The sequence below is a fragment of the Balaenoptera physalus genome (assembly GCF_965194825.1).
Source record: "Balaenoptera physalus genome assembly, chromosome: 13".
NCBI lineage: Eukaryota > Metazoa > Chordata > Mammalia > Artiodactyla > Balaenopteridae > Balaenoptera > Balaenoptera physalus.
In genome coordinates, this window is record NC_138892.1 from 54606157 (window position 1) to 54621495 (window position 15339).

The 15339-nt window shown below is 33.7% G+C and overlaps 1 protein-coding gene across 5 annotated transcripts in view; it reads right to left on the reverse strand.

Annotated features, from left to right (window-relative positions):
* Positions 1-15339, reverse strand: part of MON2 (MON2 homolog, regulator of endosome-to-Golgi trafficking) — a 204650-nt gene that overhangs the window by 140176 nt on the left and 49135 nt on the right. For all 5 annotated transcript variants that reach the window (XM_082422679.1, XM_082422677.1, XM_082422678.1 and 2 more), the window contains exons 12-19: positions 7935-8170; positions 5662-5743; positions 4347-4531; positions 3447-3559; positions 2996-3100; positions 2556-2636; positions 2404-2477; positions 2224-2314 (exon numbers count right to left, since the gene is read on the reverse strand). In XM_082422679.1, coding sequence (XP_082278805.1) covers positions 2224-2314; positions 2404-2477; positions 2556-2636; positions 2996-3100; positions 3447-3559; positions 4347-4531; positions 5662-5743; positions 7935-8170 — 967 coding nt within the window. The remainder of the gene's footprint in view (positions 1-2223; positions 2315-2403; positions 2478-2555; positions 2637-2995; positions 3101-3446; positions 3560-4346; positions 4532-5661; positions 5744-7934; positions 8171-15339) is intronic.

Genomic DNA, 15339 nt, shown 5'->3' on the forward strand with positions numbered 1-15339 from the left:
TTTCATCTGTAAAAAGGGGTTACTACTACTGAACCTGACAGAGTTGTCTTAAATGATTAAATAAAAATACGTTAGTACCTGACATACAGTAAACAAAGAATAATAGCTCTTTCATTATTTTTGTTGTTGTTATACTGAGTTTGGTAATACGCCTGCACAAGTATCATCAATATTGCCCCCTTCTACGAAAGAATTGGCAAGCTTTACCATCAGCTACCTCCTCAACACATTAGCACAAATTCCTGAAATGAGGACCAAAAATGAGATGACTGGTCACTTTAAAGCCACACCTAAAGGACAATGATATATACATTTTAATTCCTAAGCTATTTAATTCACTCAGAAGAGCTGACATTGATAAACTTTTAAAAAAAGTAAAAAAATACAAATGTTTCTACTTATTTTAACATCTGAACATTTATAAATTTTTATAGAAAGCACAACTGAATAATAAACTGTTTTACACCTCCATAAAAATAATTTTTATAAAGTTCATACTTGAATACTTCTAAAAACTTTTATTTCCATTCCTTATTCACCACATTACTTTACAAAATTAAATCCTAAAATGGAGAGATGTGACCCCATTCTCAGGGAAGTCATCTCTATTCCAGTGTATCCATTTTCTCAACATCTGTTCCCCCCAAGCCTCCCTGAAATATCACATCTACTCCTACAACTCTACTGAAATTATACTCCTCAAGGTGAACAATAAACTAATAATACTCAAATCTATTTTTTTCTCAATCCTCATTGATCCCGACTTCATGTAACATTTTTCTCTTCTGACTTCCATGAACCTGCCCTTTCATACATATATATCTCCTACCATTCCTTCAATATTCAGCTCCAATCACAAATTTATCTTGATTAGTTTTAATTCATTTTAGTAAAAATATGTACTAAAAAATCTTATGTAACAAGTCAATAAGGATTCAGAAAATAGGTCTCATATCACTTAATATCTATACCATTTATTTAGACTCTCTTACCACCTTAACTACCACTTATCCATGGGCCAAGTGGTTTACATGCTCTTTTAAAGTAGAAATCTTACATTTCCTTTATATTTTCTAGCAGAGTGTCATGTACATAGTAAACATACTGTACTTGTTGAGTGAATACATAAATTCTCAAGCCATTACCATATAAACTTGCTCAGATTTCATTAAGGTACTCTATTAAAAATATTATACTTTTGTGTTAAGAATTAATCTTAAGGATGTAGGATTATTGAAGGTATCAAGAATTTGATTACTTCACTGTATTTCATATTATCCTTGCCTTGATTTGGAGTAAACTATAATATATATTTTCAAATACATGCATGTTTATCTAATTCTCTACGTGCTTTAATATACAAAACTTTGCCCTAATAAGATCTTATTGGTTAATCTTTAAATGAATTACATGAGCCAAGATGACAAGCCACAGTACCCAGAATTATAATTAAGGACTAGGCAGACAACATAATTTTGGATCCTACAGTTGGATATTAAATAAACCATAAGCTGCATTCTCTGCTTTTCTAATTATTTTCTGGGTGTCTTCATTTATTTGTAAATGGTCCAAGTACTATATTTATTCATTTTAAAATGTAGAAAGCATTTTATTTTAAATAATTTCTAAGGTATAAATAAACCCAAATATTCCCATGCTTTTCCAAGTTTAACAGAAAATGATATTTTGAGTATACAAAGAAATGTTCTCAAAAGTACTGTTCTATTCATTTAGTCAACAAACAAAGCAAAAATTTAATTTTCAAGGTAGGGAGAATCATTACCTTCAGAAAGAAATGATTAGCACCTTATTTTCCAACCCAACGAAGGCAAGAGAAACTGAGACATATATTCCTTGATTTAAAACTTGTACTGCCCCAATCATAAGTTGTAGTCATGAGGATTACTGTGACATTTTGTGGAACACACTTATAAATGTGGTATTGAATTATTCTTTATAGAAATATTTTAAAAAATATTCAGTACATGAGAGAAATGGACACAATTTAAAATCATAATACATACTGGCACATACCATAAGCCAAAAAATGTCCTCTTCACTCTCCCTTCAACAAATAACAACCATAAATATAAAAACCCAACAGAGCAGGGCTAGCCTACAAGGTATTAGTCCCACTTGTAAAACACTAAGATCATAATGAATACACATCTTATTAAACAAAATAATATACCATATTTAACACAGAAAGGTAGAATATCACACCTTATTATTTCCATAGGCCATATCCATTGCTTCTAGGGATAAGGAACAAAGTGCATTTATTAAATGATGCAATGATACGTCATCAAGATACCTAAAAAAAAAAAGAAGAAATAAGACATTCTGATATAAAATATACAGCTAACAATAACGTTTGTATCAATTAAAAAAACTGACTCTTACTGTGAGCTTTCAAACAATCTTGAAAGTATGTTGGAAATCACTGGCAAGTCTGTCATCACTGCTGTTGTTAGAACCTAAGAGAAGAATAAAATTAAATGTAACATATAAACATTTTGCGAAGTACTAATTGAGTAAGAATGACTAGAGCTTACTGTACTGGGTCCTTCTACAGCTCTCCCAGGTTTCAATGCACCACCACTACTAGGCTTTAATCCCAGAATCCATACTAGATGCTGTAAAAAAAAAAAAAAAAAAAAAATCAAAACAAAGAAATTTATAAACCTACAAAAATTCCAGTAACTAAAACTAAAATCAGTAGTAGGTTTCTAATAACTAAATATAAATTAGTAATTAACATTCATACAAAAGACTTATTACACCAAGCATAGGCAGTAGAACAGGCCATTATAAGAAACATCCCATTGCTTTGTACACTATGAGCCATGTCTTTTTTCTTTTTCTGACTTCTCCTTTTTCATACTTACTGTCTATTCAGGCCTGCCCAAAGCACTGATAGGCATTGGTGAGTTTAACCGTTAGCATTTAGATATTAAAAACAACATTGGCCTCTGACCCAGAGGCTACAACATACCTGTAGAGTTGCCAAGACAAGTTGCCATGATGTTCCAAGAACAGCCCCATGGCAGTGTGCCAAGTTAAGTAAAGTCCTCATACACTGGATATTTTTGGAAGTTAGCTATATGAAAAAAGGATATATTTGCAAGAGAACTGTTATGTATTCTTGAAAATTATAAGCTTATAAAGAAGTATTAACGTATTCAAATTTTTTTACTAAAAAACAAAAATATTAAGAAAATAGGCTTGGATGGTTTTGTACAGAACAAATTCATTTGCTTAAAAGTTGTGTTATCATAGTTGGTTATAATAATGTCACTCCATATTTACCTAGTTTTTCTAAAAGTATCGTTCAGATAAAAGTAAGTATAATGATGAATTTTGAGAAACATAAAAAAAGGTACGGAAGATTTCCTTGATAGTTAATTGGTATTAATTGGTTACCAAGAAAAGAAAAAGTACTTTACCATTACTGTCCCTTGAGGCTGGACTGCTAGCGGTTGACCCACTGCCACAACTTGCTGGTGAGATTCACTTGATGGACTGATCATCATAACACTTTGGCCCTGAATGGAATATGCTAGAACACAAAGGAAAACCTAAATAACTAAAATATACTTTTCATGTTGTACTCAAAGTAACGTTATATTTTAAAACATTAATTTGATTAAAATAAGTTCAATTATGACATTTATTTAGTTACCTATTATCTATATGCAAACATTCTGAAAACTCAGGAGGTGCAGAAACAAAGACAAGTTAGGCAAATATTAAGTAATTTTATATATAACTTTAACAAATTATAAAACTTTGGTAGATTGCTTCACAAGCAAAATAGAATTTAGGACACTTACTATTTTAAACATGTATTCCCAGTAAACTTTTCTACTTAAAGTTAGAAGAGAGACCAATACTCACATTTTCAGTTTGAAAACTGAGCATCACACTGAAATTTATTTATATGACATGTAACATGTAACAAAGTAATCAACAAGAAAAAAAAATTTTTTGAATGTCAACTTAATCTAAGTGGTGGCAAACATTACTGTTCTACTAGTTCCATTAAAAACAAAACAAACTAACCACTCCCATTTCAATAGTATGCTAGAGTTTACAAAGGACTTCTAGATTTATCTTCTTTTATCCTCACAATCATTGTTTAAAATTGGTATTATTCTGCCCTACTCCCACCTTCATTGTTTTAAAAAGATGGAAGAAATTGAGGCTCAGGGACATTAACTTCCCACAGAGGTCAGAGACTCAGTGAGTGGAAAAGCAGAGGCTTGAACTCAGAATTTCTATAATCTCTTCCCTATGCCATGTCACCCCACTAGATGAAGAGAACTCTGAGGAAGCTGAAATCTTACATTTGTTGGAAAGTGTGGCTGCAGTGGTGGTATTCAATACAGTAAGAGCGTAATGCGGAGGCAGGGAACCTTTGCATATTGCAGTTATAAAGGCATCTCTTGAAGTTACAAGGCCCAGTCTTCCACAAAGAGCAGCCATAGTCAGTTCAGCTTTTAAAATATTCTCAGTGGCAGCTTCATCTGTGCTGAAAAGAAGAAGTATTTTATTTAGTATGATTAATTTATTTTAAATTATGCTGCCAAACATGATGTGGAATTAGGCAGTCAGTAAAGTTTTAAGAAAATCTATTTAAAACGTTGTCAAAATCAGTCTACTTAAGAAGAACGTTTAACTAATAAACCTCTGAAAATTTGAACTGGTTAAAAGCAATTTATGACACATATATTCATTAATGAAGAAAATGGTCAAGAACTCAAAGATATAACTTAAAAATATCAAGCATTTTTAAATCAGTAAATTCTATAATTCTGAAGAAAAACATCAAAAAAAATTGAATAATATAATCATCATCATTGTAAAAGTAGTAGTAAAGCTTAAAATGAAAAAGGCATTCTGTGGATAAAGAAGATGTGGCACATATATACAATGGAATATTACTCACCCATAAAAAGAAACAAAATTGAGTTATTTGTAGTGAGGTGGATGGACCTAGAGTCTGTCATACAGAGTGAAGTAAGTCAGAAAGAGAAAAACAAATATCGTATGCTAACACATATATATGGAATCTAAAAAAAAAAAAAAAAGATTCTGATGAATCTAGGTGCAGGACAGGAATAAAGACGCAGATGTAGAGAATGGACTTGAGGACACGGGGAGGGGGAAGGGTAAGCTGGGACGAAGTGAGAGAGTAGCACTGACATATATACACTACCAAATGTAAAATAGATAGCTAGTGGGAAGCAGCCACATAGCATAGCACAGGGAGATCAACTCAGTGCTTTGTGTCCACCTACAGGGGTGGGATTGGGGGGTGAGGGAGACGCAAGAGGGAGGAGATATGGGGATATATGTATATTGATTCACTTTGTTATACAGCAGAAACTAACACACCATTGTAAAACAATTATACTCCAATAAAGATGTTAAAAAAAAGAAAAGAAAAAGGCATTCTGTCATTTTAGGATTGTATTTTCCATTATAACATGTGACAATAGGATGGGGGAGGAGGATGGCAGAAAAATAATAACATTCCACAAACATAAAAACTAATATTAGGAAATAATTCTCAGGATAAATTTAAGGAAACCATTTTAATGGTTTGTTGTTTTCTTTTTAACTGCCACATGCAATATAAAACTTACAAAGACTTAATACCTGGCATCAAGAAGGAGTGAGAGTGCAGCAAGCAGACCACACCAGCAGGCATTCACCATTTCTTCCCAAACAGCTCTACTAACTTAAAGGAAAAACATACAATATCTAATGATAATTATAGATGTCACAGCACTTGACAATATGTCAAACTCTATAATCCCCCTTATCACTTGGTAATATAGCAAATATTCCAAAAACAACTCAATTATTAAATACTAAAGCTGTAACATTTAATATATATCTGAATAAATGAAAATTTTAAAACCATACCATAGTTTCAGAATTCAAGAAGTCTATTTTTTTTTTTTGGTTGTGCCGTGTGGCTTGTGGGATCTTAGTTCAGCCACCAGGGATAGAACCTGGCCCCTCAGCAGTGAGAGCGCAGAGTCCTAAACACTGGACTGCCAGGGAATTCCCAAGAAGTTTTAAAACTGCGTTGTTTTAACATATCAATGATAAGATCTTTCTTACAAAAGTGACCTTCAAAATATATACATATATTTATATATATAATATCAGTTCCTATTCCCTTCCATTTCATTGGGCCAAACTTTCGGCCTGTGTGACCAGCTGGCAGTGAGACACTGTGATAAGCAGGCTCAGCCACGAGACTGGTTACATACACTGTAAATCGTGCAAATAAGTAAATACACAGAGTAAAATAGGATCAAGTTTCTCACTGTTGGAGAAGGAAATTACAAATATGGAAAGTTAAAAGTAAACCCTGTGGTATTAAACTGGAATTGAAAAAATTGGTGTGACCTCATGGTATTTAATATAGAGAGATATATGTTTTTATTTTTATTTATTTATTTTTTAAAGATCTTTTTAAAATTTTATTTATTTATTTATTTATGGCTGTGTGGGGCCTTCATTGCCGCACGCGGGCTTTCTCTAGTTGCAGCGAGCGGGGGCTACACTTCGTTGTGGTGCGCGGGCTTCTCATTGTGGTGGCTTCTCCTGTTGCGGAGCACGGGCTCTAGGCGCTCAGGCTTCAGTAGTTGTGGCTTGCAGGCTCTAGAGTGCAGGCTTAGTAGTTGTGGCGCACAGGCTTAACTGCTCCGCAGTATGTGGGATCTTCCCAGACCAGGGTTGGAATGTGTCCCCTGCATTGGCAGGTAGATTCTTAACCACTGCACCACCAGGGAAGTCCCAAGATACATATTTTTTAAATGTAGATAGATGTGTGCTCATGTATGTGTGTATTTCTATTCAAGTACCAAGAAGCATACCTAATGCCCATGTGTTAGTTTCTAAATACTATTCTCCACTAAAAGGAACTAGGGCTCCTTGGAAAAATAACAGACTCCTAGGTTAGGCAAGAAAAATCCAAGATGATCTTAGAACATACTGCTGCATCAGACAGTAAGGTAGTGCTCAGAAAATGACAAAAGGACATGGGATGATAAAAGGACACAGGGGCTAGCTTGAAAGGGCTCCCAAATGGCCATGTCAGGGATAATGAGCGTCAAACCAAATAATGATAATCAAAGATTGTAACTCTTTGAATAAAATAGGAATGCGAGAGTCTACACTAATACAAATAAATAAATGAAACAAAATAAATGAGGAAGAAGGGAAAGCTCTCTTTTACAGGTGTCTCAAAGTAGTTCTCCAGAAAAAGTTAATAATTAACTTTATACTGAAGAAACAAGGCACACATCATACTAACCAAATGATAAAAGTTAACATCACCAGTGTATAGCATTGCAACATTTCTGTGGTAGCTCTGCCAAAAATGAATATATTGAATCTAATTATGAGGGAACAAAAACAAACCCAAGTTGACTGGGCTGTTCTCTTCAAAAATGTCAAGGTCATATAAAACATGGAAAAATTGAGGAATTGTTCCAGACTGAAGGAGAGTATAGAGACATGCAACTGAATTCAACATGTAATCCTAGACCATAAAGGACATCACTGAGGCAAATGGCAAAATTTGAAGGACATGTGGGATTCGATGACATATTGAATTGATGCTAAATTTCTGATGGTGACTATACTGTGGTTAAGTAGGAAACTGTCCTTATTTTTAGAAAATACACTTTAAAGTACTAAGGGGTAATGGGCAACATGTCTGCAACTTATTCTCAAATAGTTCAGAAAAAAAGTATAGTGACATGTATATAGAGAGAATGATAACGCAAATATGGTAGTTAACAATTGGAATATCATGGTGAAGGATATATGGAAACTATTATTTTTGCAATTTCCCTGTAAATTTAAAATTATTTCAAAATAAAAATTAAAAATACAGAATCATAATAATATACCTATTGCTTTATCCATTTGGTCTGATGTTGACTGTAATTCTTGCTGTTCTGATGACTGTGCTGGTGAAGAAACTGCTTCAGTGGTAGTAGTCTGACATTCTGTTTCAACCTCTCCTAACTCTCCTTCAATCATAGTAGTGATTCCACGTACAAGGTCTAGCAAACAATGGAATGCCACGGACATAGCATAACCTTCTGGTATAGTCGGGGGCTCAACTTTGTCCAACATCTCTAGGCTGAAATTATGAAAAAATCAGATGCTTAATGAGAAGCCACAATGATGAAAATATATATAACTATTTTCATAATCTGTAGACTACAGAAATTAAGATTAACAGAATAGCAAAAGTAAATCATCACTACTGGGTTTCTTTCCTTTGGAGGACAGATCCCTTCATGGTATTCTAAGAAACTGATTAGAAAAATTAAGGCCTGACCAGTATGATAACTGATTATTTTAATAATTCACTTTTTGCTTCTCCCCCAAGTTGTGCCAGTATTTTCATTAATTGTTGACATTAGAAAAAATACTTACATACAAAATAGAAAAAGACAGATTACAACCCATCTCAAACTCTGACTTAGCTGCTTTTAAAATAAGCTGCTATATAAAATCGGTAAACAACAAGGACCTACTATATAGCACAGAGAACTATACTCAATATCCTGTAATAACCTGTAATGGAAAAGAATCTGAAAAAGTATCTATAAATATTTATGTATAACTGAAATCACTTTGCTGTACACTTGAAACTAACACAATATTGTAAATTAACTATAATTTTAAAAAGGTAATAAATAAATAAAATAAGATGTTATAAAATCAAATCAATCCTATAAAGAGGAAAAGAAGCTTTCATACTAGGGAAAATTATTACTGTAAGATATCCAGCTCATCTGTCATCCTATAATCTCAGATACAATCGGCCAACTGGGTAAGGTAATACCTAAAGCATCAATGTGTCACGTTCAAATTTTAGAGCAAGTTATACTCCATAATTAGGACATAGCTTTCAGACGGAAAGACAACAAACCTTTTGTTTTAAATCATGACAAACAGGTTTTAAATTCCTTAAAATGGAAATCTGTCAAGATAATTCAATGGAGAAAGAATAATTCAATGGGGAAAGAACTAATGGATATTCACATGTAAAAGAGTGATACTGGAGCCTTACCTCATACCATATACAAAAATTAACTCAAAATGAATCAACTGGGGCTTCCCTGGTGGCGCAGTGGTTGAGAATCTGCCTGCCAATGCAGGGGACACAGGTTCGAGCCCTGGTCTGGGAAGATCCCACATGACGCAGAGCAACTAGGCCCGTGAGCCACAATTACTGAGCCTGCGCTCCGCAACAAGAGAGGCCGCGATAGTGAGAGGCCCGTGCACCGCGATGAAGAGTGGCCCCCACTTGCCGCAACTAGAGAAAGCCCTCGCACAGGAACGAAGACCCAACACAGCCATAAATAAATAAATAAATAAAATTTTTAAAAAAATTAAAAAAAAAAAAAATGAATCAATGACCTAAGTGTAAGATCTAAAACTAAAAACTCTTAGAAGAAAACATGGGCAAAAATCTTTATGACCTCAAATTATGAAATGGTTTGTTAGGTATGATATCAAAATGCATAAGCGACCAAAGGAAAAACAGATACACTGAATTCATCAAAATTAAAAATGATCGTGCTTCAAGGGACACTATCAAGAAAATGAAAAGACAATCCATAGAATGCAAGAAAATTTTTGCAAATCATATATCTGATAAGGGACTAGATCTTGAATATGTAAGAACTTTCACAACTCAATAATAATAATTTAAAAAACCCAATTAAAAAGGAGCAAAGGATTTCAGTAGATATTTCTCCCAAGATGATATATAAATGGCCAATAAGCACATGAATGAGATGCTCAATGTCACTGGTCATTAGAGAAATACAAATTTGAAACACAGTAATATACCACTTACCCACTAGGACGGCTATAATCAAAAGACAGTAACAAGTATTGCTAAGGATGTGGTGAAACTTAAACCCTCACACATTGTTGGTGAAAATGTAAAATGGTCTGGTCGCTTGGGAAAACAGCTTGGCAGTTCATCAGAAAGTAAAACGTAGAGTAACTATATGGCCCAGCAATTCCACTCCTAGGTATACATCCAGTAGAAATGAAAACATCTATGCAAAAACTTGCAGGCAAATGCTCATAGCAGCATTATTCATAGCCAAATAGTGGAAACAACCCAAATGCCCATCAACTGACAATGAGATAAACAAAATGTGGTATTACCATACGGTGGAATATTATTCAGCCACAAACAGAAAGTACTGGTACAACCTGCAACATAGATGAACCTTCAAAACATTATGCTGAATAAAAGAAGCCTGACACACAAGAATATTTATTATATGATTCCATTCATATGAAATATCCAGAATAAGCAAATCAACAGAGAAAGTAGATTAGTAGTTGCTAAGGGGTAGGGAAAGGGAGATTGGAGAATGACTGCTTATGGATATGGCTTTTTTTTTTTCTGGGGTGACGAAAAGGTTCTGAAATTAGATGGTGCTTATGGTTGCCTAATGTCTGAATATAATAAAACCATGAACTGTACATTGTAAAAGGGCAAATTTTATCCTATGTTACTTATATCTCAAAAACAAAATTGAAATCACTAAAGATTATAATAAGAAAATGGAAAAGTATTCCAAATTCAAATTCTAGAAGTTTCCTAATCATAATCAATATAAGGTAGGAAATTTATAAAGATGTAAAACTCAGAATAAACAATAAAAACACCTATGTATACCTATCATTTATTGAGCAATTTACTCTCGGCTTGGGACACTAAGGGTTTTTTTTTTAATGTACCTCATTTAACTCCTCACAAAAACCCTAAGAGATACAGATGATGAAACTGTGAACTATGGTGACAGTTATCAGTCAGCAGTTTTTAACCCAAGTTCGACTCTAAAGCCTATCAATTTAACCCTTATGGGCCAACTCTCAATATTTTTAAAATTTAGGTAATCAATACAAACATATTTATATTACTGATCAAGATATTTAAGCTCAAATGGGGAAGTGAAGTTTACGGGTTTAATCTCTGCCAGGCCAATGAGCCTTAAAGAGCCACATACTAAACCAATCAGTGCCAAGCATCTTGTTAGACAAATCTCTGTTCTCAAAGAATATATCGTCTATTGGGAAAATGCATCTAAAACAGATAAAATACTCCTAAACATCACAAACTCTAATTCCCAAATTCTGTGGTACAGACTTTAAGCACTAGAATAGTTGAGAAAAAGGTAATTTATACCACAAACCTAAACAAACCCACACTTTCTTAACTGTTTCAGTGCTGCTTTATTATAATTACTACACAAACTCCACTTTTAGATTAAAGGTAAACCATTTATTTAAATATTTTAAAATTAAGGTCAAGTTGAAAAAAACTGTCACAAGCCCAACTTTGAAGGGAGCCATAGTATAATAAATCTGAAAGAATATATTGTCATCAATTATGTCAAAACTACTTGTCTATATGTCACTTAAGTTTTCAAATTATTACACACTTAAGAAGTCAAAAAAGAATTGTGTACACAATTAAGATTTATATGTATGTCTTCAAAGAAAACAGTGAAAATCATTTTATACTAAAACTCACAATGAATGAATAAAAGATACCAATTCAACAGCTAAGTCCCAATGTGAACATACTAACCCATTTACAAAAGAAACCCAATATTTTCTGTCTATTTATGATTTCAGAAGTGAGTAATGTCAGTATCTATAGCACTGAAAAAAAGGAAAGAAAATCCATTTATATGTTCCTTTAGAGATTTAGTCCTAACCTTGTATTAAAGATAAGAAAATTAAGATCAAGTGAAATAAAGTGCCCTACTCAAAATCATAGAATTTAGTAGCAGAACTAGTTAAAATCCAAGTCTCTTAATTGATGAGGATTAAATAATCAATAAACAACTTGGTAGAGACGTCTATTAATAAAAAAAAAAGCAATTCTGCAACTTGGCCAAGTATTTACTCTCCTGTTATTTGTTCTTATTTTTCTTCCTCAATCATGTATCTTCACTCTTTCCTTTTAATTATGTCTTTGCACAAGCAAAAGCTGAGAGAATTCAGCACCGCCAAACCAGCTTTACAACAAATGCTAAAGGAACTTCTCTAGGCAGGAAACACTAGAGAAGGAAAAGACCTACAATAACAAACCCAAAACAATTAAGAAAACGGTAATAGGAACATACATATCGATAACTACCTTAAATGTAAATGGATTAAAAGCTCCAACCAAAAGACACAGACTGGCTGAATGGATACAAAAACAAGACCCATATATATGCTGTCTACAAGAGACCCACTTCAGACCTAGGGACACATACAGACTGAAAGTGAGGGGATGGAAAAAGATATTCCATGCAAATGGAAATCAAAAGAAAGTTGGAGTAGCAATTCTCATATCAGACAAAATAGATTTTAAAATAAAGACTATTACATGAGACAAAGAAGGACACTACAAAATGATCAAGGGATCAATCCAAGAAGAAGATATAACAATTGTAAATATTTATGCACCCAACATAGGAGCACCTCAATACATAATGCAAATGCTAACAGCCATAAAAGAGGAAATCAACAGTAACACAATCATAGTAGGGGACTTTAACACCCCACTTTCACCAATGGACAGATCATCCAAAATGAAAATAAATAAGGAAACACAAGCTTTAAATGACACACTAAACAAGATGGACTTGATTGATATTTATACAACATTCCATCCAAAAACAGCAGATTACACTTTCGTCTCAAGTGCTCATGGAACATTCCCCAGAATAGATCCTATCTTGGGTCACAAATCAAGCCTTGGTAAATTTAAGAAAACTGAAATCATATCAAGTATCTTTTCTGACCACAACGCTATGAAACTAGATATCAATTACAGGAAAAAACCTGTAAAAAAGCAAACATATGGAGGCTAAACAATACACTACTAAATAACCAAGAGATCACTGAGGAAATCAGAAAATACCTAGAAACAAATGACAATGAAAACACGACGACCCAAAACCTATGCGATGCAGCAAAAGCAGTTCTAAGAGGGAAGTTTAGAGCAATACAATCCTACCTCAAGAAACAAGAAACATCTCAAATAAACAACTTAACCTTACACCTAAAGCAATGAGAGAAAGAAGAAAAAAAGAACCCCCAAAGTTAGCAGAAGGAAAGAAATCATAAAGATCAGATCAGAAATAAATGAAAAAGAAATGAAGGAAACGATAGCAAAGATCAATAAAACTAAGAGCTGGTTCTTTCAGAAGATAAACAAAATTGATAAACCATTAGCCAGACTCATCAAGAAAAAAAGGGAGAAGACTCAAATCAACAGAATTAGAAATGAATAAAGGAGAAGTAACAACTGACATTGCAGAAATACAAAGGATCATGAGAGATTACTACAAGCAACTATATGCCAATAAAATGGACAGCCTGGAAGAAATGGACACATTCTTAGAAAAGCACAACCTTCCGAGACTGAACCAGGAAGAAACAGAAAATATAAACAGACCAATCACAAGCACTGAAATTGAGACTGTGATTAAAAATCTTCCAACAAACAGGAGTCCAGGACCACATGGCTTCACAGGTGAATTCTATCAAACATTTAGAGAAAAGCTAACACCTATCCTTCTCAAACACTTCTAAAATATAGCAGAGGGAAGAACACTCCCAAACTCATTCTACAAGGCCACCATCACCCTGATACCAAAACCAGACAAAGATGTCACAAAGAAAGAAAACTACAGGCCAATTATCACTGATGAACATAGATGCAAAAATCCTCCACAAAATACTAGCAAACAGAATCCAACAGCACATTAAACAGATCATACACCATGATCAAGTGGGGTATACCCCAGGAATGCAAGGATTCTTCAATATACGCAAATCAATCAATGTGATAAACCATATTAACAAACTGAAAGAGAAAAGCCATATGATCATGTCAATAGCTGCAGAAAAAGCTTTTGACAAAATTCAACACCCATTTATGAGAAAAACCCTCCAGAAAGCAGGCACAGAGGGAACTTACCTCAACATAATAAAGGCCATATATGACTAACCCACAGCCAACATAGTTCTCAATGATGAAAAGCTGAAACCATTTCCTCTAAGATCAGGAACAAGACAAGGTCTTCCAGTCTCAACCACTATTATTCAACATAGTTTTGGAATTTTCAACCACAGCAATCAGAGAAGAAAAAGAAGTAAAAGGAATCCAAATCGGAAAAGAAGTAAAGCTGTCACTGTTTGCAGATGACATGATATTATATATAGAGAATCCTAAAGATGCTACCAGAAAACTACTAGAGCTAATCAATGAATTTGGTAAAGTAGCAGGATATAAAATTAATGCACAGAAATCTCTTGCATTCCTATACACTAATGATGTAAAATCTGAGAGAGAAATTAAGGAAACACTCCCATTTACCACTGCAACAAAAAGAATAACATACCTAGGAATAAACCTACCTAAGGAGGCAAAAGACCTGTATGAAGAAAACTATAAGACACTGATGAAAGAAATTAAACATGATACAAACAGAAGGCGAGATATACCATGTTCTTGGATTGGAAGAATCAACAATGTGAAAATGACTATACTACCCAAAGCAATCTACAGATTCAATGCAATCCCTATCAAACTACCAATGGCATTTTTCACAGAACTAGAACAAAAAATTTCACAATTTGTATGGAAACACAAAAGACCATGAATAGCCAAAGCAATCTTAAGAAAGAAAACTGGAGCTGGAGGAATCAGGCTCCCTGACTTCAGACTATACTACAAAGCTACAGTAATCAAGACAGTATGGTATAAAAACAGAAATATAGATCAATGGAACAGGATAGAAAGGCCAGAGATAAACCCATGTGCATATGGTCACCTTATTTTTGATAAAGGAGGCAAGAATATACAATGGAGAAAAGACAGCCTCTTCAATAAGTGGTGCTGGGAAAACTGGACAGCTACATGTAAAAGAATGAAATTAGAACACTGCCTAACACCATATACAAAAATAAACTCTAAATGGATTAAAGACCTAAATGTAAGACCAGACACTATAAAACTCTTAGAGGAAAACACAGGAAGAACACTGTATGACATAAATCACAGCAAGATCCTTTTTGACCCACCTCCTAGAGAAATGGAAATAAAAACAAAAATAAACAAATGGGATCTAATGAAACTTAAAAGCTTTTGCACAGCAAAGGAAAACATAAACAAGACGAAAAGACAACCCTCAGAATGGGAGAAAATATTTGCAAATGAAGCAACTGACAAAGGATTAATCTCCAAAATTTACAAGCAGCTCATGCAGCTCA